The 24,657-nt window shown below is 36.4% G+C and overlaps 2 protein-coding genes across 3 annotated transcripts; one reads left to right on the top strand and one right to left on the bottom strand.

The window, feature by feature from the left end:
* Window positions 1-16,820: 16,820 nt before the first annotated feature.
* Window positions 16,821-20,488, top strand: LOC123911311 (PKS-NRPS hybrid synthetase cheA-like). The gene is made up of 3 exons (XM_045962714.1): window positions 16,821-17,137; window positions 17,421-19,270; window positions 19,351-20,488. Exons 2-3 carry the CDS (start codon window positions 17,423-17,425, stop codon window positions 20,308-20,310), a joined length of 2,808 nt encoding a protein of 935 aa, XP_045818670.1. The 5' UTR covers window positions 16,821-17,137; window positions 17,421-17,422; the 3' UTR covers window positions 20,311-20,488.
* Window positions 20,489-21,827: 1,339 nt separating this feature from the next.
* On the bottom strand, window positions 21,828-24,568 carry LOC123911310 (protein MAINTENANCE OF MERISTEMS-like). 2 transcript variants are annotated; one of them, XM_045962712.1, is made up of 4 exons: window positions 24,474-24,568; window positions 23,574-24,052; window positions 22,773-23,489; window positions 21,828-22,693 (listed from the first exon to the last, which is right to left on the bottom strand). In XM_045962712.1, exons 2-4 carry the CDS (start codon window positions 24,048-24,050, stop codon window positions 21,914-21,916), a joined length of 1,974 nt encoding a protein of 657 aa, XP_045818668.1. In that variant the 5' UTR covers window positions 24,051-24,052; window positions 24,474-24,568; the 3' UTR covers window positions 21,828-21,913. The 2 variants fall into 2 exon arrangements, with proteins under 2 accessions (XP_045818668.1, XP_045818669.1); XM_045962713.1 differs by lacking the exon at window positions 24,474-24,568 and having other exon boundaries at window positions 23,574-24,109.
* Between the last annotated feature and the right edge of the window lie 89 nt (window positions 24,569-24,657).

Here is a 24,657-nt window from a genome sequence, read left to right as displayed (position 1 = left end):
TCGTTATAATGTTATTCATGACTGGTCCACCATGGACCACTTGATAAAGTGGTCCATATTAGAATTTACCTTGATTCCTTATCTTTATTTTAGGTTTCAAGTTGGTCCCTTATCTTTTAAGTTTCAAAAAGGTCCCTCATATTTTCTTCCGTTTAATAAGTTAGTCACTCTCGTTTCAAGTTGGTCCCTTATCTTTTAAAAGAAAATGACGTGGCAAAAAATCCACGTGCATCACTGTTTGCCACGTGTCCACATCTAATGGTGTTAGACAAAACATTGATGGGAGGGAATAACTTATTAAACGGAAGAAAAGATAAGGGACCAGTTTGAAACTTTTAAAAAATAAGGGACCAACTTAAAACCTAAAATAAAGATAAGAGATCAAATGTGCAATTAAGCCTAAAGATAATATATAGGACTCTGATCTACAATACATTCGAAAATTTAAATTAATGTACCTATACAGTAAGTCGGTAAATTAATAAATTAATAATTATTTTTATGAATAGAAAAACTATTTTATGTTGTGTCGATCTTTTACATGTCCATTGGAAATGGTTTTGCGCCATTTCATCTATTAGTTCATGAGCTTACTCCATGTTTTTGTGTTGTGACAAGTGTGAGTTAAGTCTCACATTACTTAAAAAAGTGGAGGTTGAACACTATATAAAGTGAGAGAACCCATAAACCTAACGCCTTAAGGCTTTGGGTTAAAGTGTGGTGTCTAACTCATTTGTATTATTGTTTTTAAACCTAATGTGGATGATTTCCAAGCTGCCCCCTTGTGACCCAATAGTGGTATCAGAGCCGATGGTTCGATCGACTCCTTGTATCGAAAGTCTTCCTGACAAAGGTGGTCAGGCAGCGGGTCCCGTTGAGTAGGCCTGAGCATCGGTCGGTTTCGGTCGGGTTCGGGCCGAAAATCACTAAATCGATAAAAGCCGCAATCATTTAATTTGGACTCAATTCCGACCGTCTATATCTTCGGTTTGTTCGGGTTCGGGTCATAGGGGTGGCGGGTTGAACGGGTCGTTATTACGGGTTAGATCGAAACTTTGTTTACATCTAAAACTCATCCATTATCCAAAAATTCCTAATTTTCGAATAGTTTAATACCTCGTACACAATGCAACAAAAGATAGACGAAGTAAATTAAAAAACAAAGAGGGTAAAATGCAGTTACTTTCTTTCAATATGTAGATCTAAAGACAATAAAATATTAAGTAGAAGAGATGTAGAAATTAAAATAGATCTAGAATATATTTCCCACCTTCTTTATCACTATATTATTAATTATAAGCTTTGTAAAATATAATATTTTTATCTTATAACAAAGATGGATAAAAATAACAAAGAGAAGAGTATATTAGATTGAAAGGGAGAGAAGGAAAAAAATTAATTTCCATCTAATGGTTGTTCGGTCGGTTTCGGTTATAGAGAGATAGAATTTTAGAGACCCGCACCCGCCCGTATGCAACCGTTCATGCCCGTTTTTTGCAATTTGTTGACCCGAGACCCGACCCGCACCCGACCGAATGCTTCAATGTGTTGTCGGTTATATCGGTTTCGAGTCGGATCTCGGGTTCATGCTCACCCCTACCGTTGAGCACATCAACGGCGGTACAAGTGTATGAATGAAAGAAAGCCTCCGCTTGAGGGAGAACATAATGAATTGGAGGACTCACACTTGAGGGAGAGAGATTGTTGTGGCAATAAGTGTGAGTTAAGTCTCACATTGCTTAGAAAAGTTGAAGTCGAACACTTTATAAGTGAGAGGACCCATAAACCTAACACCTTAAGGTTTTTAGTTAAAGTGTAGTGTTTAACTCACTTGTATTGTTGTTCTTAAACCCAATGTAAATGATCCCCGACTGCCACTTGTGACCCAACATTTTGTTCATTTAAGCAACACCCGCGACATAATTCGTCATCCTTGTGTTGTAACGCCATTGTAAAAGATGTGCCCAATGAGCCATGATACAAGGCCATGATGAGGACAAAGTCTTAACATATTGTTGAGTCTCTCCCAAAGTTCACATAGAGATTGTCCCCTTCTTTTTGATTGAAACTTCTAATTTGATTCCTTATTTGAGCCAATTTTGCTTGCCAAAGAAGACTTGGTCGTTGGAGTGTGTGAACCACCAAACACAACCAGCTAGACCACCTGCCAAATTCCTATCACAGCGACTTCCACCGCTTTATCACCGGCCTGATCTAAAGTTCGGTGAGGATCACAAAGTATCACAAGAGTAAAAAGAAAATTGAAAAATGCAAGTTAGGATCATTGATAATTGAACCAGAAAATTGATTTTGTTGTACCATAGAAAGTAGTGAAGGCTTTTGTTCAAAATAAGTAACTTCAACTGTTGGCCTCACAATACAAGAGTGAGGCTCCGAAACGGTTTGAGTTGCATACTCTTTCATGGCTATAACTTCGGCCATAATTTTCTTTTGGGTGCTGTTAACATGTGCATATACGGCACATGTTAAGGTTTCTATAATTAGAAATTTGCATTTAATATTATAAACGAATTTAATGCTTAAAAGATATAATACACATGTTTCGAGAAAATATTTCTATATTTATATTCTTAACATGTGTCTTAGGTGCACATGTTAATATTTGCCTTTTGTTTTTTAGATTTTTCTTTTTTGTACTATGAATAAATTTTTCTATCTCGGGGATTGGTTCCACGACATTCCAAGACTTTGAGTTGAGTTCTTTGCATTCAACAAAAGATTCAAGTTATATAAAGTAATAAAAAAAAACCTATTAATGTTAATAGGGTCATGCTAAACACGGGGCACTTATTAAGCATACCTAAAAAGGAAATAAAAAATTAAACAAAAAAGAAAAAAATTAAAAGAACTAAAGAAAAGAAAATTAAAGCAAACTTGATAGTCTCGCAAATGCACAAGATTTCGTCGTAATAAGAAGAGTATTGATTCACAAGGACTAAGAAAAAAAAAACAAAGTAAAATATAACATATACTTATAACGGTAAAAAGATTAGTAAAAATAGAGAGAATACTTGATGGAGATATTATCTCGATTTTTGTGAAATTTGAACCGTTCGTTCGTAACAGAATATTTTTCCGATGTGATTGATTAAAATAGGGGAATCAAAACTGCATTTAAACCTGAAAACTTTAAACACTAAACAATTCAAAGATATATAGTATTAAATTGAGCAATTTGGATTTCCTACTATTACGGAAGGATGTTTGTATCAAATCTCGGAAGTTCGATCTTGTTGAAATATATAGTGTGAATTAAGTCTCACATTGGTTGCAATAGTTGATGTTGAAGAACATATAAACGAGAGGACTCATAAAACTAATGTTTTAAGATTTTGGGTGATGATAATATAGTGTCAAAATAGTGGTTGCTCTTAGCTTAATATGCCGATTCAAACTGTTGAGTCTCTCACAACCGATCGATCTTAAATCAATGTCAAGATTGCTTACTACATCAAATTGTGTGAACCTCAACAATTTGGGTCCTAAACTGAAGCAGTACAACATAATTTTCGTGGTAACATCATGATTCCAGCCAAACAAATTGGTGCCACGAACAAGAACAATGTTCTTGTTCATCTTTAGTCACGCAACTGGTACTACAACCTTGGAGAGGGGCCGGAGTAGATAGATGGTGTGAAAAAACCAAAACAATATTGCAAACACACATGAGAGAAGTGTAGAGAGAAATGATTTTGCAATCAATTGCTTTATGATTGGAAACTATAAAAGCATATAAAAAGAAGGAAAAAAAAGCATTTCTTTTTCCTCAATTCAAACAACTTTTTTATTGGGAGTAGGGTAGCGGCATTAAAACCAATCATTCACCTTTTTTATAAATATAAAAATAAAATAAAATAAAATTGGGAGGTTTTGATTTGTGCCAAATACATAAGCATTTGCATTTTTGAGTTTTCCTTCTTTTATTGTTTTCAACTTTTCTTTATATTTTTTTTTGTCTTGGCTCGGGTCCTTGGAGTACGTTACTCACAAGATTTTAGGTTTGGTTTGATTTCCTCTGGTGCCAATGTCGGTGGGCTAGTCCATACAGAGAAAAAAAAACTCTGGCTTTAAATGAGCCCCTGCAAGTGGGCGGCGAAATTGGTCCTCTCGAATTAGTCGGTAATTTGAATACTATATATCTTTAATACCACCCTTTTTTCTCTTCAATTCTCTCTCCTTTTTCTTTTATGTGTCTTTCTCTCTCATTATTTCTTCTCTCTCATCATCACTTGTTTATTTTTTAATTTTAATTTATATCTCTTCACACTCACAAAACAAAAAAAAGAAGAGAGAATTGGAGAGAAAAGAAAGGAGGGTGATCCAAATCCTGTAATCTAATAGACTTTGGATAGACTCTGAAACTATTTAAAGTTAAGTTAAACGTAAGTTAATCTTAAAAATCGACTTATAATATGAAAGATGTCTCACTAACTTATAAAAAACAAAAATTTACACGTGAAACTCTCCACAATTTAAACGAATTTAGGTATACATGAAATCATCGTAAAAAGTTTCCTTTTGTGACTATATATTCTTAAGAGTTTTCATTGTACTTCTTATTAATCCATAGGATAAAATTAATAGATCCATGGAACTATTTTCATATACATTATTAGAGGTTAGCTTCAATATCTGTCATTCACACCATCAGTTAAAAAAATAGAAATAAAAAGATGAATACAATCATGAGAATAAGAACTTAGCTCAAACCAAAAAGGAGTATACATTAGACACAACCAGTGACTATATTCCTGAAATAACAGGGCATCTTATTAAAGTCAAAAAGGAAGAGCAAATGTGTCATGTTTGATATCAAATACAATTATTAGTTTCTATTTTTTTTTTTTTTTTTTACAATTATTAGTAAATGGGGGAAAGGTGTGAAGGAAGTAGATAATGTAACTCAACTTTTGGATGACTAAAATGTTATTCATCAACTTTGTATTTGTTTACAAGAAAACCATATGTGATGGGAATAACCTTTTATTAGACTTCAAACCCACAAAGATTCTATATACATTCATACTAACACATATACACACAAATATGTTGCGCGGGTGTGGACCTTTATCGGTATTGTCTGAGTCTAAAAAATTTCACTCAAAATCTTAAAAATAAGTATGAGTCTTCTCATTTATATATTATTGATCAACGTTTAATTTTCTATTTAATGTCAGACTTAGCTTAATTCATATTAACTTCTTGAAGGTATTTTGTCGATGCTTTATAATACTCATTTCTGGTGTAACTTGCTACACTAGGAACTCTTTTCTTTGAACCTGTAGAGGAAGGGTATGAGCTTGTGATTGGTGTCAACTTTCTAATGCTTGATCTAACATAGATTCTGATGAAAATACATGCTTGAGGATAAAAGAACTTAGCCTACCTCGCAATTAAATTGTGGAAATTGCTAAATATGAATGCTACTTACTATGTCAATTTGACAATTTATCCATTCAAAAGGCATCTAGTGTAAGTGTAATATCTTATAAATTTGGCCTATCAATAACTCTTTTACATGATCATAACTCTTGCGTGTAAGTTATTGAAGCAATGGAATATTATACTAGCACAAGTTAAACATAATTCTCCCTAGATTTCAATCATTACATAGAAAGGCCTTGCTTGAAAATGACTTGGCCTTTAATTAATCATCTTCTTTTTTTTTTTATTCTTTCCTATATGATGTTTACATTAGCTTTTGATCCTTCATACTTTTTGTAATTATTTTCTGTCTTAATTGATTTTTTGTCCAATTGTCGATGAGGTGTCAGTTTACTGGTAAAACATTGATTTTGTAATTTTGAGTGACAAAGTTAAAATGGATTAACATCATTTTAATTAATTTCTGTCAAAAAAATCATTTTAATTAATAATGATTTCTCTCTTCCCCATTTTTTTTTTTAAAAATCTTTCATTAAACAAAAAAATTTGATTAAGGAAACAAAACTTGTTTCCTGTCAATGAATGAAGCAATTTTCTAACTAGCATCATTCTTATTTTGATTTTTTTTCCTTCCCCAAAATTTATATCTCCAGCCCTACAGATCAATTCTTTTTCCAATTTCACCCTTTTTTTTTTTTTTAGAATAATTTTACTCTTTATTATTTGAGTTTAGAATAAATTTGACTTATAGTGGCAGACACACTTATCACTAAAAGTAAAAAATTTGTAGATTGATCTTGTTTTCACCTCTGCCGAAATACTTTTTCAAAGTAATCCAATTCATTATTTCTTATCGGAACACCTGCTTTAGAATTTTCGGTGTACTTATTTAAATACAAAAATTTTGACTTATAGTGACAGACAAAACTGTCACGAAAACTCAAAAATCTGTAGATAGAACTCGTTTTCACTTATACCATAATTCTTTTTCAAAGTATTCCGGTTTAATATCTTTTACCAGAACATCTTCTTTAAAATTTCCTGTCTTTTGTTTAAATATAAGAAATTTGACTTATAATGACAGACAAAACTGTCACTAAAAGTTAAATTTACTTCGAAATAATGAACCGGATTACTTTGAGAAATAAGGTGTTCCGGTAAAAGATAGTGAACCGAATTATTTTGAAAAAGAATTCCAGCATAGGTGAAAACGAGATCTATCTACAAATTTTTGACGTTTAGTGACAGTTGTGTCTGTCACTATAAGTCAAATTGTTTGTATTTAAATAAGTATACCGGAAATTCGAAAGAAGGTGTTCCGGTAAAGGTGAAAACGAGATCTATTTACAAATTTTTTACTTTTAGTGACAGGTTTGTTTGTCACTATAAGTCAAATTTATTTTAAACTCAAATAATAATGAGTAAAATTATTCTAACAAAAAAAGTAAAGGATAAAATTGAAAAAAAAATATATTTGTATAATTGTTGGGGTAGGAAAAAAAAATTCTCTTATTTTCTGTGGTAGAACAAGAGTCCACTTAAAAGGTCCATACAGAATAATAAACTAAAGGTGAATTTTTCGGTACATGTTTATTTAAATATGTACTGTTGTGAATTCGATAAAATCACACCAATAATAATCTTGATGTGTGGAGCAAATACGATTAAGCAATCAAAATAAGCGAACGGCAATAATAATCACAAGTAATGATAAACGGCGAGAAAAGAAAAGGACACAATGAATTGTTTACCCAGTTCAGTCAATGTGACCTACTCTGGGGGAGAGAGCAGCTCTCCGTTCCACTATCAAACTTTGTTCCTTGATTACAATGAGATTCTCAAAAGAGTTGCAAGAAAATAGAGTTATCCTATTTCTACCCTTTTCCCAAATCTCTTCCCGTGACCAAGAGATTTCAATGAAAGTGTTTTCCCAAGGTGATAGAATGATTACCCAACCCTAGAGTGTTCCCAAGATGTTACTCTTCTAACCCTAGTTTGTATGTTGGCCTCAGAAACCCTAAAAACTTGTTATGAAAAACAGAAAACGTGACCCTTTAAATACTCTGCAGCGATTTCCGCCTAAAACACAGCTTTTTCCGCCTGGGGCGGAAACTTCCGCCTGAAACACCAGTATTTCCGCCTGGGGCGGCAAAACAGTGAGCACCCCTTTTCCTGCTTCAAAATTCCGCCCGGAACACAGGTTTTTCCGCCCGGGGCGGAAAACAGCAGACCAGTGTGTTTTTCTTCACGTTTTCAAGGCAATTTGCAACAAATCTCCACCTTGCCTTTAAAACGATGGTGATGTCAACTTCCCATCAACCACCGTGCTGCTCTCTCCAACCTCCGTCTACTCTTCAACGAAGTTAATTAAGTCCAAGCAATGCTTGAACTTAGCTCTAGGTAACGATTTGGTGAACATGTCAGCTGGATTCTCCTCTGATGCAATTTTCTGTACCATGATCTCTTTTGTTTCAATCATGTCTCTTACAAAGTGCAACCGGATGTCAATGTGCTTTGTCCTTTCATGATACACCTGGTGATTTGCCAAATGAATGGCACTCTGACTGTCACAATGTATCTTCACACACCCTTGACTAATCCCCATTTCTCCAATCATACCCTTCAACCATATGGCTTCCTTGACCCCTTCAACAAGAGCTATGTATTCTGCTTGAGTTGTTGACAAGGCTACAACAGATTGTTGATTTGCCTTCCACGTTACCGCTGTACCGAACAATGTAAACACAAAACCCGATAAGGATTTTCTAGTGTCAATATTACCTGCATAGTCCGCATCCACATATCCCTCCAAAGCATCTCTTCCTGGATCAGTTCTTGTGTACTTCAGACCACCCTTCAAAGAACCATTCAAATACCTCAGAACCCACTTCAAAGCTTGCCAATGAACTTGGCCCGGATTTGCCATAAACCGACTTACCACACTTATTGCATATGATAAATCAGGCCTACTACAAACCATGCCATACATGATGCTTCCAACCCCACTTGCATAGGGAGTACTCTCCATCTCCTTTCTCTCATCCTCGGATTGAGGACACTGTTTTATCGACAACTTTGAATGGTGACCAAGTGGTGTATTCACTACCTTAGAATCTGTCATTCTAAACCGCTCCACCACTTTCTTCAAATAATCATGCTGAGATAAGAACAACTCACCTTTACTCCGGTCTCTCAAGATATCCATACCAAGTATCCTCTTCGCATTTCCAAGATCCTTCATCTCAAATTCACCATTTAATTTCTCCTTGAGCTTTTGAATCTCATGCTTGTCAGAACTTGCCATAAGAATATCATCTACATAAAGAAGGAGGTAGAGAATGACTTTCTCATTCCTCTTCATCATGTACACACAACTGTCATAGTTGCTTCTCACAAATCCAGTCTTCAATAAGAAATCATCAAACCGACGATACCACTGCCTCGGACTCTGCTTCAACCCATACAAAGATTTCTTCAACAGACATACTTTAGAATTGTCTTCCACGAAACCTTCAGGTTGTTGCATGTAGATAGTTTCTTCTAACTCTCCATGTAAGAATGCGGTCTTCACATCCATCTGTTCTAACTCAAGATCATACATGTTGACAATAGCCATAAGTACCCTTATAGAACAATGTTTCACCACCGGTGAGAAGATTTCATTGTAATCAATCCCCTCTACCTGAGTAAAACCCTTTGCTACAAGTCTCGCCTTATACCTTGGTGCTTCGACCCCTGGTATACCTTCTTTCCTTTTGAACACCCACTTGCTACCAACTACCCTTTTATTTTTAGGTAATGGCACAAGCTTCCAAGTCTGGTTTTTCTCCAATGAAAGCATTTCCTCATTCATTGCCTCCAGCCAGTCTTTACTATATATGCTTTCTGATGCTTCCCTGAAGTTCTTTGGTTCAGAGTCTTGCACTTCTTCAGCTGCATTCAAAGCATAACAAATAAGGTCAGCATAACCGAGTCTATTAGGTGGACGAATAACTCTCCTCTCCCTATCTCTTGCTAGCTGATAGTCAGGAACAGTTGTTTCATCACTTCCATTCTCATCAGGTACTTGAGTCTCATCCTCCTTTTCCCTCTCATCAATGGAAGGCTCCACCTCAAACTGAATTCTCTCCATCCCCGTTTCTGGTCTTTTCTCCAGGTCTTTGCACTTCATCCCCATCCGGGTCTCATCAAAAGTGACATCCCTGCTTATGATAAACTTTGATCCTCCAGGCTCCATCTTCCACAGCTTGTAACCTTTCACACCCTCGGGATAACCAATGAAGACACACTTCACAGCCCTAGCATCAAGCTTATCTTGCCTGACATGTGCAAATGCTAAAGCTCCAAAGACTTTCAAGTTAGAGTAGTCTGCCGGCTTGCCACTCCAAACCTCCATAGGTGTCTTTAGATCGATTCCTGTTGACGGACATCTGTTGATCAAATATGCAGCAGTGTTAACTGCCTCTCCCCAGAAACTTTTGGGTAATCCAGCTCCCAACAGCATACATCTCACGCGCTCCAACAAGGTCCTGTTCATCCTTTCAGCCAGACCATTCTGCTGCGCTGTGTATGCAACGGTTCTATGCCTCTTTATACCTAGTTTCCTGCAAAACTCATTAAATTGCTCTGAAACAAACTCCAGGCCATTGTCAGTTCTCAACACTTTCAGTTTAGTTCCTGTTTGATTTTCTATTAAGGTATGCCATTCCTTAAATTTTTCAAAGGTGTCACTTTTGTTCTTTATTATGTGAACCCATACCCTTCTAGAATAATCATCAATCATAGTAAGAAAATATGAACCTCCCCCATGAGTGGAAACAGACGCTGGACCCCAAAGGTCCGAGTGAACATACTCAAATGGTCTACTAGAATTATGCACTCCCACCCCAAACTTCACCTTGTGTTGTTTGCCTAATGTGCAGTTATCACAAAATTCTAGTTTGTTCAATTTTTCTTGTCCTAGCAAACCTTGTTTAGCTAGTTCAACTAAACCCCTTTCACTGACATGCCCTAACCTCAAATGCCATAGTTTGGTTATATCTGCAGCCTCTACACTAGTTACTAATGCATTAGAAATAACGGTGGAACCTTCTAAAATATAAAGACCATTAATTTTAGACCCTTTAGCAATTACTAATGCACCATTTGAAATCCTCATTACCCCACGTTCAATTCTAGTACAATACCCTAGACTATCAAACATGCTTATGGAAATCAAATTTCTCTTAAGTTCGGGAATATACCTCACATTCTTCAAAAGGAAATCACGGTCATCAAACATTTTGAGACGGATAGTACCCATACCTTGAACCTTGCACGCCTTATTGTTACCGAGACGAACAACTCCACCTTCTTTAAATTCCAAGGTTTCAAAGTACTCCTTTCTTGGACAAATGTGATATGAGCACCCTGAGTCCATGACCCAGCTTTTCTCAGGTTCCCAACTTGTAACTGTTAGTGCTCCTGCACTCTCATAACCTTCCTCCTCACTAGCGGCAATTTGAACTGACGAACTACCACCACCCCTTCTCTCGGGACAGTCCTTCTTGAAGTGACCTGGTTCATGACAATGGTAACATTTGAACTTGCCACCACCATCACCCTTTGCCCTAGACTTGGACCTGTGTTTCTTCCCTTTTCCTCTCCCTTTGTTTTCACTTCTCCCCCTTGCAATATTCAAGCCTTCTCCACTATCATCAATTTTCATATCTCTGAGTTTAGTCAACTCCTTGGTTCTCAAGGCCGATTGGACTTCATCCAAGGTGATAGTGCCTTCTTTGCCATATAGCAATGCATCCTTGAGATTGTCAAGAGACTTGGGAAAAGCACACAACAGGTGAAACGCTTTGTCCTCATCTTCCAGGTTCACATCAATGTTCGCCAAATCGTCAATAATTTTATTGAACTCCGATAGTTGTTCCATTACCGACTTATTCTCCACCATACGAAAGAAAAACAACCGTTCTTTCAAACACTGCTTATGTGCCAAAGACTTCGTCATATACAACGCATCAAGCTTGGTCCACATAGCCACAGCTGTTTTTTCTTTTGCTACTTCTCTCAACACCTTATCCCCAAGGCACAAAATAATCGCACTCAGTGCTTTATTATTCATCTCGGTCTTTTCTGCTGGTGTCAAAGTAGCAGGCATGTGTGCCTCTCCTAGAAGCGCCTCATCACACTTCTGTTGAGTTAATATTGCCCTCATCTTCACCTTCCACAACCCAAAGTCGTTACTCCCGGTGAACTTCTCGATGTCCCACTTAGAACCCATGATACTTAATTCGTTTGATCCTTTGCCCCACGGTGGGCGCCAATTGTTGTGAATTCGATAAAATCACACCAATAATAATCTTGATGTGTGGAGCAAATACGATTAAGCAATCAAAATAAGCGAACGGCAATAATAATCACAAGTAATGATAAACGGCGAGAAAAGAAAAGGACACAATGAATTGTTTACCCAGTTCAGTCAATGTGACCTACTCTGGGGGAGAGAGCAGCTCTCCGTTCCACTATCAAACTTTGTTCCTTGATTACAATGAGATTCTCAAAAGAGTTGCAAGAAAATAGAGTTATCCTATTTCTACCCTTTTCCCAAATCTCTTCCCGTGACCAAGAGATTTCAATGAAAGTGTTTTCCCAAGGTGATAGAATGATTACCCAACCCTAGAGTGTTCCCAAGATGTTACTCTTCTAACCCTAGTTTGTATGTTGGCCTCAGAAACCCTAAAAACTTGTTATGAAAAACAGAAAACGTGACCCTTTAAATACTCTGCAGCGATTTCCGCCTAAAACACAGCTTTTTCCGCCTGGGGCGGAAACTTCCGCCTGAAACACCAGTATTTCCGCCTGGGGCGGCAAAACAGTGAGCACCCCTTTTCCTGCTTCAAAATTCCGCCCGGAACACAGGTTTTTCCGCCCGGGGCGGAAAACAGCAGACCAGTGTGTTTTTCTTCACGTTTTCAAGGCAATTTGCAACATGTACCGATACACTTATTGAGGTGGACAATTGTGATTGGTTTAAAAATAGTGCTTATTAATGTTTCTTCATTAAACACTACTTGTGGACCTATTAAAATTGTCCACCTCAATAGTATACTCTGTACATGTCCAAATAAGATGTATACTGGAGTGTTCACCCTAAACTATAAAACTGATGAAATGGTACTCCCTTCATAACACTATATAAGCTAATATCACATTTTTAGATTCATTGTACAATTAATATATTTAGTCTATAATATAGGACAATCCTCTTGTGCTAGGTAGGCCATTTTTTTTGTTAATATATACATCATTTTGGTTTCTTAAAAAAAAAAAACATATAGGACAATCCTCTATACAAAATGTAAATAATAACATTAAATATATACAATAGATGCTGAGAATAGTCTCCTTGCGGTTGTAGGTTTTGTCTCCTCGTTGTAATACCTAATTGAGTATTTTTTTTTTATTGAAACAATTAATGTTAGTAATTAGTTATTAGATTAATATTTTATCCTTCATCGAGATTGAAATTGGGTCGTCCAACCTTTTTAATGCTAAGATCGATATTTTAAATTTTTTTAAAAAAATATGTCAAAAAAGTTATATAAAAATAATTAAAATTTACATTTGTTTTGTCCATCCAAACCTTGACCAAACAATCACTATGTTCCAAATGCATGAATGTTTTTTATCCCATGGCAATGTGGGATCCAATTTCTCTAAAAGGGAGCATATTTTAGAGGTGAACACTCCAATACGCATCTTATGAAAGTATTAATAACATTTTTCACATCTTTTATCCGAAATAATGAGACTTGCTGCAACCCAAAATAATTGTTGGGCGGAATGGATTGTCAAAGCAAGGAAAATTGCTCTTTTAGCCCCCCGTATTGCTTTCATGCCCTCCGTTATGACCAAATTAGCCCCTAAAAATGTTTTGGATTATAGGATCCGAAATCGAACACTTTTGAAAGTTACAATTTGAAGTGGTGTGCAACCTTTAGCCATGAATTCTCTTCCCAAAACTCACCATTATCATCAACTCTCTTTCTCTCACCGTCATTCTTCATGCAACATCCTTCTCTGCATTCTCTTTCCCCTTTTTACCTTCTAACCAATACTCTTCTTCACCCTTATTACTACCCTTCACTAAAGCCTCTTTTTTTTTTTGGGGGGGGGGGGGGGGGGGGGGGGGGTGTGCGTCGGTGTCAATAACATGTTAAATGATTTTTAACAAATTTTTAAAAATTTATGGATGATTTATATAATATAAACTTTCAATCTAACGGTGAATTTTATGAAATTCATATTCGTTAGACTAATATTGAAGATTTGCACACCATAAAAGATTGTATCAAGTCTTTCATGTTAAACAAAGCCTATATTTTAAGCTAATTGGAAGACATTTTCCTAAACACACTAAGTGGAACTTATCTTCCAAAGTCCAAACAAATTGGGTTAAACACACTAAGGGTGCGTTTGATCTGCTAAAAAATAAGGGACTGGACAGGACAACTCCTGATGTACTGTGTTTGATTTTAAAACTGTTCCTGGTACTGGACAAACTGGGGGCCAAGGAACAGAACAAAACTTGAAATTCTTGTCCCCCACAGAACCACGGGACAACTTTTTGTCCTCAACACAAATTGTCTAAAATACCAAAATAACCTTTTGTCCACCAAACATTGTACAACACAAAGTTTGTTCAATACCTTAAACGTTTGTCTTGTGTTGTTCTGTCTTGTAATGTTCTGTCCAGTATTTATATTTTGCAGATCAAACGGACCCTAAGTAACTACACTCTTTATTTTATATTGGCTTAACTACACATTTGGTCCCTTACGTTTATTTTAGGTTTCAATTTGGTCCCTTACGTTTATTTTAGGTTTCAAGTTAGTCATTTCCGTCAATTTTGTCACATGTGACAGTCAATTTGCATATGTGGACTGACACGTGGCACTTGGACACAGTGACACGTGTACTGTTCAAACGTTGAAAGTGACAAAACTAACGGAAAGGACTAACTTGAAACCTAAAATAAACGTAAGGGACCAAATTGATACTTTTTAAACGTAAGGGACCAAATTGAAACCTAAAATAAACGTAAGGGATCAAATATGTAGTTAAGCCTTTTATATTTCATGGTTTTAATGATGTCATTTATACCTTTCCTCTTTGTTTCCTCGCGATAAAATAATTTACTCATGAGTATGGATGTGAATGGATATCCATGGGTGCAGATAATATGATATTCGTGTCCAGTCCATCAGATAAATATGATATTCGTATCCGCTCCATATCCATGCGGGTATCCACTAAACGGGTAATCCGTGGGTTTTGTGGTATCCGCGGATATTAACAGATATCCATGGATGATAATTTTTTTAAAAAATAATATATTTTTCTAATTATACCTAAAATTTCTTAAAAGAAGCAAAAAAAAAAAATATTAACACATAATAATATTCATACATTTCACTTTCAATTTACAACAATGTCACCACATTCATTTTTCTTCTTTTTACCAAAACTTAATATAATATCCATTTATTTTCTCTTTTAACTACATACATTTCTAACTATAAAATTCATCATAAAGTTATGCGAAATATAAAAGCCTCTTTTATATTTAATAATTAAGGATATTTAAGTAATTTTCTTATTTAATAGCGGGTGTGGATATCCACGGGCGTGGATACCATTATATCCGTATCAATATTCATTAAGTATCGGGTAATTAAAATATCCATTTATTTCATCTATGGATATCCATTAAATTATCCGTCATGTATCCATGACGGATATCCACGAATATTTGTGGGTATGGATATTTTTGTCATCCCTACTCATGAGCTTGAAAGTTACTCCCTCCATCCCATTTTATAAGAACTATTTTAAGTTTTAACTAAATGTACTATTCATGTGTCTTGTTTTGACCGTATTTTTCTAAAAGTATATAAATGTAAATATTATTAGTATCGTATAAGATCTTATTTGATTTGTTTCGACGAATATTTTCAAAATATTAAATTTTTATAATTTGTATTAATTGACAATTAAAGATATTCATAATTAAAATATGTATTGACATACTGCAGTGGTCAATGAGTTCTATTTTAGGACGGAAGGAGTATTTTTTATTTTTTTTAGAATCTGACGTGTGTCAAACACTTAGGTTTGAAAAGCTTTAAAAAACCAACACAGTTCAACCATCCCTTTTATGTTTTTCTTAGCCTCAAATCGTTCGAGAGAACCTAGTTTGATTTCTCAAGGGAACAATTTTTTGCCGGACTTTAATTATCTCGCAGTCAAACTCTGAATTATCAGAGTTTCTTCCCTTAAAAATCAAAGGGTTAATACAAAGAAAAAAAGTTTTTTCTAAACTACCCATTCATAATTTGGGGGTTAATAAAAGGGAGCTTCTACCGTACATACTTAGAGATGTCAAAGGGGCCGACCCAGCCTGGGGGCAGGTCATATAAAGGGGCCGGCCTGGTACGACACATTAAACTTCATGGCCCAACTCATCGGGCCGGCCCGACTAATTTTCATAGTATATCTTTTAAAAATAAAAATAAAAAAACATATTGAACTAAATTTATGTTATATTTCTCAACTACATCTCCGGTAATTCGTATCCCTATATTTTCTCACATAATCTCTCAAACAACAATATCTTCCTCTTTATCCTCATCAAACAAATCTCTAACAAATAATCTCATCCTAATCCAATAAGTTTTTTGTCATATTATTATTATTATATTTAATTATTATTATTATTATTATTATTATTATTATTATTTCCATCTCGTATGTGAGTATTTTATATCTACTTCTATTATAATAAAATCAATTACTACCAAAATTATTGATTTATCCTTAGTAGGTTTAACCATATTCCAAGTTTTATATTTTTCATTGTAATTTAACTAAAAAAATATAAAAAGAATATAGAAAGAATATAAAATAAATACAATAAAAAGATGATATGTTTAAAATAACCATGTTCCAAGTTTTATATCCTTCATTGTAATTTCACTAAAAAAATTTAAAAAAAAAATAGAAAAAATATCAGATAAATACAATAAAAAGATGATATGCTTAAAAATAGAAATAAAACAAATTATATATAGGAATAAAATAGAAATAATAAATATAAAACCACAAAAATAATAAAAAACATTATATACGAATCTATGCATAGTAACAAAATATAACAATAAAAAGATTATATAATTTATTTTAATATTTTTTAAAAATTCTTTAAGGAGTTGGCCCAAAAGCCCAAGAATCCAGCCCATAACAACCCATGGAAAAGCCCAACCTTCTTAGCCCAGTCTGATAAGGCCCAACACTCTTTTTGAAACCAGCCCGTGTAAAAATATATGGCTATGGGCCAGCACGATAGCCGACTCATTTGTACCGAAAATTTCTCTTCGCACCCACCCATTTTCTCGCGCACCCCCCAAACTTCCAAAATTGCCCCTGCAATGTTGACTTCGGGGACTACGACTCGAATTTTTTCTTGTTCGGAAAACGTTTTCCGCTCGCTCTTTTTTCGGAAAACGTTTTCCGAACGACTGGGTTTTATACCAGAACGTTACAGCTTTCTCTCATTCACCTAATCACTCCATCTAAAACTCTCACCCAACAAAATTTTTGTTTCCTTCGAATTTTGGCTCAAAATCAAGATTGCAACCTTGCCTAGACGTTTCAATACTCGTGGAGGCTCCAAATCCAGGTAAATTTTAGTTTGAACCGTTGTTTTTTTTGATATCCATGCTATATGTAGACTGTCATTCGTAACCCTTTTCTGACAAAATCGCTCGGAAAACGTTTTCCGAACATACCTCAAAAACGGTCGGAACGTGTTTTCCGAATTACTGGGAGTTTGAATTTTCAAATTTGCAGCTACTGTACTATTTTATATGATCATTTTTTATTTCCACATTAATCTAACAATTCATAATGGAATGCCTATTTGTGTTATTCATAATAACAAGATATAAATGTGTTATGTGTAGATATGGATGATGATCACGAGCTTCCAAAAAAGTCGAGGGAGGTTGTACTTGGCTTACGTAAACAAGATCCGGTGGAAGATGCCGAACCCATCAACTGTGCAATTCCAGTCAAATATGAAGCTACTGAGTGTGAAGCACCAGCTATTCACATTGATACAAGTGAGCATTTTGTGCCGGAAGAAACATATAAGGATCGAGATGAGTTGATTAAGTGGGTTAAGGGTCAAGCTGAAAAGTTACATTTTACAGTTGTAACTGTAAGATCGGACCAAGGATTGGTAAGTGGGAAGCCAAGTTTTGTGTTGGGTTGTGAAAGGGGAGGTGCGTACAGACCATCGAACTACAAGGCAAAGAAAAAGGTATCAATCGAAGAGAGGGGATCGAGGAAAATTGGTTGTCCGTTTAGACTCCGTGGTTATTTGCCGAAATCAAAGGAGTGGAATCTTACAATTGTGTCCGGCATTCACAACCATGTGTTGGATAAAGCTTTACAAGGTCACCTAGTTGCGGGGCGTTTGAAACCCGAAGAGAAGGAGACGGTTGTCGAAATGACCGGAAATCAAATCCCACCTAGAAACATCATGTCTACATTGAAAAAGAGAAATCCAGATAGTGCGACAAGCATCAAGCAATTGTACAATGCCAAGCATAGATTGAAACTTGCAGCTCGGGGGCCAAGGAGTGAAATGCAACAACTTTTGAAATGTCTGGAGGAGAACAACTATTATTTCAAAGTTCGAACAGCTTGTGAGTCTGACACTATTCAAGACCTTTTTTTTGCACATCGTAAATCTATCGAACTGTTCAATACTTTTAGCGATGTTTTGCTTATGGATTCCACATATAAAACCAACCGGTACAAAATGCCATTGTTTGAGATTGTTGGCTGCACATCGACTAATAAGACATTTGGACTTGGTTTTGCTTTTCTAAGTAATGAAAAACATGACAATTTTGTTTGGGCTCTACAACAAGTGCAACAACTTTTAGTGGACGAAAACTGTGCACCGAAGGTTATTGTGACTGACCGGGATGCCGCATTGATGAGTGCTATTCCCGATGTATTTCCAAATGCAACACCGCTAGTTTGTCGCTTTCATGTTAAGAAAAATGTCTCAGCTAGGTGCAGCGTGCTTTGTAAGATCAAACATGGTGAGGAGGAGAAGCAAGGGGACGTTGTTAAAAACATAATGTCTCAGTTTTACGAAGTGTTGAATTCTCCAACCGAGGAAGCATATGCTGAAGCGGTCTTAAAGTTTAGAACCGTATGCGAAAGGTGGCCTAGATTTTATAACTATGTCAAAAAAACGGTTCTAGACACTGATGAAAAGAAAGTTGTGAGCGCGTGGACAAACCGTGTAATGCATTTTGGTAATACTACAACAAACCGAGCTGAGTCATCACATGCTGTGCTAAAAAAATACTTGTTAGATACAAATGGTGATTTTGTCAAGGTTTGGGGAGCAATACATGATATGTTGGTTAACCAACACACTGAGATTCAAGCAACTTTTGGGATCAGTTTGTCGTTACAAGAGCACAGATATGATGATAAGCCGATGTACAATTTAGTGGTTTATAAGGTTTCAAGAACTGCATTGGGTTACATTCATGAAGAAGCCAAGAGGGCTGAGGAAGTTGGCATGGATAGCAAAAAGTGTGGTTGTGTGTTACAACGCACCCATGGATTGCCGTGTGCTTGTGTTATTGCTAAAAAAATTCGCCACAACCGACCTATTAGGCTGGATGAGATTAACAACCATTGGAAGAAGTTGGTTTTCAATGACCGGGAGGATGTTGAACAACAAGTTGATGACTATTCTTGCTTGGCGGAGTGGAACGCTATTCAGGTTCGTCTACAACTAATAAAATTATCAATAAGTATTTATATAATGTGTTAGAATGATAATTACTTATATTTTTTTTTTAGGAGCGTTTGAGAACAGTCGATGTCCCCATGAAAATACAAATTAGAGAACAGCTGCGACAGATTGCATTCCCACAGTCTACGTCATTGAAACCTCCGGTTGTGGTTGGAAAGAATAAAGGGGTAAAAAGAAAGGGTGCTTGCGGGGAAAGTTCGATGACTCGGTCTCCTTCCTATTGGGAGCATGTGGAGGTGCAATTTCCGCCTAGCCAATCATCACAAGCAACACCATCATCTTCCAAACAAAAGGGTGCACGTACCGGTAAAGTTAATCCAATCGAAGATCGACATATTCCATTTCTTGATGCAATGCCATTGTTCATGCATTCGCATATTGAGGATATAGTTGATGTCGATGGTGATGGTTTCTGCGGATTTCGTGTTATTGCTTTGGATACTCGCAACAATCAAGCTGATTATGAGCTAATTAGACTAAACTTGCAAAAGGAGCTAAGTAAGCACAAGGACGAATATTTGACGATATTTGGTTCTATGGAGCGTTATCAATATCTATATGACGCTTTCTTTCCACCGACGAGAAGGTCTAGTCGGCGCATGGCACCTAGAGAAAAGTGGCTAACGTTTCCAGACATGGGGCACATCATTGCCTCATACTTCAACAAGGTAGTAGTGTTGCTGACTAAGAGTGAAAGGTCTGGAGCTAGTGAAACTTTTTTTCCATTGCGAGGCACTCCTCCACAAGACCCGGATTCTAAGATTTTATGTATCGGAGGGGTTCCAGATCATTTTGTCTATGTTAAGTTGAAGCAACATTGTCCATTACCTCCGACCTGTAAGACGTGGACTAAGTATTGTACGCAGGAAGCTTCTTCGTGGCAGAGTAGTTTCGTGGATAGACAAGCGGATTTCGTGGCATTGATGGATAATGAAAAAGGCGCTGTTGTTCCGAGACGTAAACTTCAAAAGGGAGACTCTAAAGAATGTCCAATCGATTGCTTGTAGTTTATGTTATTTAACTTAATTAATGTTTTTTGATTTAGCGCGATTGCGGCGTAGAATGTCACTTTAGGATGTCACTCTAGACTCATTTTGTAAGTGAACACATTTTGAACAACTTTTGTAAAGTAGGTGAACATTGGACATTTTGAACACATTATGTAATATTCGATGTTCGATTAGATTGTCGAAATATTTATTTGTGTTGGTGTACGTCTGATTTTGATGATTATAAATGTGGCTTAAACAGGTTATTTGCGAGAAATGCAATATTCAGAGTAGTAGGTACTCCACTACTTGGTTCTGTCCAGCAACTGGTTTTTATGAATAAAAGTCCCAGTAATTCGGAAAATATAATCCGAACACTACTCCTAAAAATTCAGTTTCTGCGTTCCGAATTTACCTGTTATACGAAATGCAGAGTTTTTTCTCCTAATTATAGTTATATTTTACCGTCGAGATCGCACCGACACTTTTAACGGTCGAGATCGCACCGACACTTTTAACGGTCGAGATCCCTCCGACACTTTTAACCAAGGTTTAATATAAATACGTCTATGCATATTCAGTTCTAAAAAAATACATGTTTACAAAATGAATGTTTCAACTCGTCCAATTCCTAATTCTGTACCAAAAGCGCATCAGTTTTCTGTCAAGTTTCGCGGCAATGACGAGCCGTTTTACATTGAATTGAATAACACTTTAACAACTCTTCGCTCTCTCAAACACAGGATTGAAGTCATGTATCATTATAAATATGCAAGGCAGATCAAAATCGATAAACTAGCGTATTCGGAGTCATACATCGATCTGGCATCGGACCATGTTGGAGGATACGATGATGCACCACGGAAATACGAGTGGCATGAGTTGAAGAATGATGAAGATGTGGAAGAAATGTTCAACTGCATAGAGATTGATCCAAAATTTCCCCGTATGTATGCTACATTAATAGTTGCAAAATGATGCACATCCCGTTGAACATGTTTTATTTGTATGGGTTTATTTCTATTGTATAAGTTTATTTCCTTAATGTATTGACGTTTAGTTTTAATGTATTCGCGTTTTAATATAATCAATGTCGTATGGTTTTTTCTGTATCGTAATGTGTTAAATAATAAAAAGTTCGAGATTAAATTTTGTCAGTGTAGTTTATAGATGTGTATTTTGGAATTGTTAAAAATTACCGCAATTATTAAAAATTTCGTTTGCTTCTTCTTTTGTTTTAAAACTCCCAGTAATTCGGAAACTATAATCCGAACAAATGTGTTAACCGTTCGGAACGCAGAACCTTTTTTTTTTTGGGAAGCCAAAAAGTTCGGAAAACATTTTCCGAATTCTGGGCACACATGATCAGAACATTCTGACTTATGTTATAACCAAGTTATGTTATATAACTTAATTCAAAAACCTGTAAAACTTCAATAATCCATCCAATAATCAAACATAAATTGTGATACACAGGTTTAAACGCAAAACATGATGCAAACGAAATTATATATATCAAAGTTACATGTCCCAAACATATTACAATCCAATCAAAGTGACTTAACACATTACAAAATTTAAAAGTAAACAAATTAAAATTCAAATACACACAAACTAGTTATCACTGAGTATTAAAGCGTCTTGCAGCATCATGTGGGTCAAATCTTCCTCTACCCGGTAGTCTGCGCCTTGATCGGTACAAAAATGCTGGTTCGACAAACCCAAGCACCCTGTTCACAGTTTCATAAATCGGAGTTCCTGGCAATGCCTCATTTGCTTCAAGTGCGCGTCGTAGCTCAGTTCTGACATTGCGGCATATATCCAAAGTATCAGGAACTGACTGCGATTCTTGTTCCTCTATCAGCACCTCTAAGTTTGCTGGTCTAGGTGGTGCTTCCGGGGCAGCGATCGGACGCATAATCGGATGGGAGACTTTGTAGAACCATGATATATAGCCAGGTACATGATCCCATGCTCTCACAACAGTCGGTCCTCTCATTTCTTCGTCAATCATTCTCATCTCAACCTCTTCCATAAACACTCGATCAATCTGCAACAAACTCATCCCAGCTGGAGCACCCGCAGCAGGGTCTCTTGGAATGCCTTGAACATGACCAAATTGTCGCAGCACACGTTCAGGTAAATGTTTTGCCTTCAATGACCCGCACCTCAACCAACCAGAAAACCAGCAAACATCAATCAAGGGTCTCACATGACGGTGACCATCGTATGGACAAAATTCAAAATCAGAAACCTGCATGTTATCCAAAAATTGCCTATACAGGACAGGATCCCTATGTCCTTGTCCAGTGCTGAAGGTGGCATTACGTGGCATCTCCTCTCTGTAGTTCGGATCTCTACGCCACACAGTCATTTTTGGAAAGTGCATCATTATCCATCCCTACAAACAAAAACAATAAAATTAAATTATTTCGAAAAGTATAATTATGAAAATAGATAACAACCAAAATACTAATTACCTGATAAAAGGACAAGTATCCGGCTACTTGCATACCACCGGCCTTGCACGAATCATCCAAATAGTGCTGCAGATATGTTAAAGCAGCCACACCCCAATTCCACTGATTCACATCCGACAAATCCTGAAAGTAGCTCAAATAAACTACGTCGACGTAGAATTGGCTTTTGTTGCTGAAAATGGTAGTGCACACCAAAAACAGCAAAAAAGCCCTAATACACTGCTGCCTCAACACCGTAATTTCATGCATCGGTCGGTTTTCACTCACAGCTTTGTCAATTTCCTCCCATCTTGTAGTATACACAAATGCTAGATCTCCATAAGTTATATGCGGACCGTGTGTATCAATAAAAAATTCCCAACATTTGGATTCAGGCACTCCAAGATATGTATTCACAAGTTCAACTCCTTCAGCTCTTGATATCTTTCTGTGGTTCAACAGCTTTCCCTCGATCGGTAGATGTAACAGACATTGGACGTCATCCAATGTGATGCCAACCTCACCTATTGGTATGTGAAAGGTGCTAGTCTCCGAATGCCATCTTTCGGCAAATGCAGTGAGAACCCCGTGGTCTATTATGCTGTAATTGGTCCTCGTTAGCGGCTCTAAGCCGGTTGCTTCTATGGCTCTCCAAAACCAGTCCACATTCCGATCCATTTTTGGAAGGTTGATAACCCTCTTCCCGTTGGTAATGGCCCGCATACTTTTCTTCAAAATCTGAAAATTAATACATAAATTTATATCAAGATATAAAAACAAATAATTATTTAATAAATCATATGCAATTAATAATTTATATACCTTTTCATCACCAGGCTCTGCATTCCATATCGGAATTGCCCTATGCTTGTGGTATTCCGTTAATAAGGAAAAATTACTAGGTCCTCCCGGATAGCCATCCTCTGGTTGCAAATTGGGTGCATGTGGTGGTTGATGTGGTGCTTCATGTGGTGGTTGTTGTTGCATTTGTTGTTCCCGTGGTTCTTCATCTTCATCTTCATCGAGCCAGTCTGCATCATCGGCCAAATATTGACCAACATTTACATTCCCATCCTCAGCTGCATCTACGTCAACATCATCAACTTGTTGTCGCCTTGAACGTGATCGTGTCGCACCTGACCCCCCCGCTTCATTATCATGTGTTCCTTGAGACGGAGGTTGTCCTTGTCTACGACGACCTCTTTTAGCAGGAGGATTGCCGGCAGCAGCCTCTCGTCGAGCAGAAGAATGTGCCTGACTCGGTCTACCAAGCCTGCTTCTTCCAATATTGTGTTCCATATCTAAACAAAAATAAAAACAAAACAAAACACCATGATAAATAATTCAACAATATTTGGTTATTTCCAAACTCAAACATATACATTATGCATTTCATTCCAATTCAGTAGTTTTCACGAATTATATTGCACACAATTTCAAGCATATGCATTACCAATCTTCATTCACACATTTTTACAAACACATAGAGTACGAAATCCAAATCTACAACATATGCTTGAGTTTATGCTACAAGTCAGCCAAACACTTGTCTTAAAAAAACGAATTATCAACAATTTAATCACTTAATAACGAATGAATTTTCATATGAACAATGGATAACAACAAAATTTCGATGCAAATGAAAATTGATGAAAATTGGATGAAATTGGTTGAGGAAAATTGGATGACAATTAATAAGAATTCGAGATAACAGTAACATACTAATTGATCAGAGGTTGATGATATTTGTTGATGCAGATGCAAGCTATGCGTTCCTTTTCTCCCTTTGCAACCCTAACCTTTCGCAGAAAATGGAAGAAAATAGAAACTGACAAGAGTTCTTAACGTTCTGGTATAAAACCCAGTTGTTCGGAAAACGTTTTCCGAAAAACGAGCGAGCGGAAAA

Source organism: Trifolium pratense, linkage group LG2 (assembly GCF_020283565.1).
Source record: "Trifolium pratense cultivar HEN17-A07 linkage group LG2, ARS_RC_1.1, whole genome shotgun sequence".
Taxonomy (NCBI): domain Eukaryota; kingdom Viridiplantae; phylum Streptophyta; class Magnoliopsida; order Fabales; family Fabaceae; genus Trifolium; species Trifolium pratense.
Note: the sequence above shows the minus strand (reverse complement) of the source record. Positions and strands in the feature narration are given on the sequence as shown.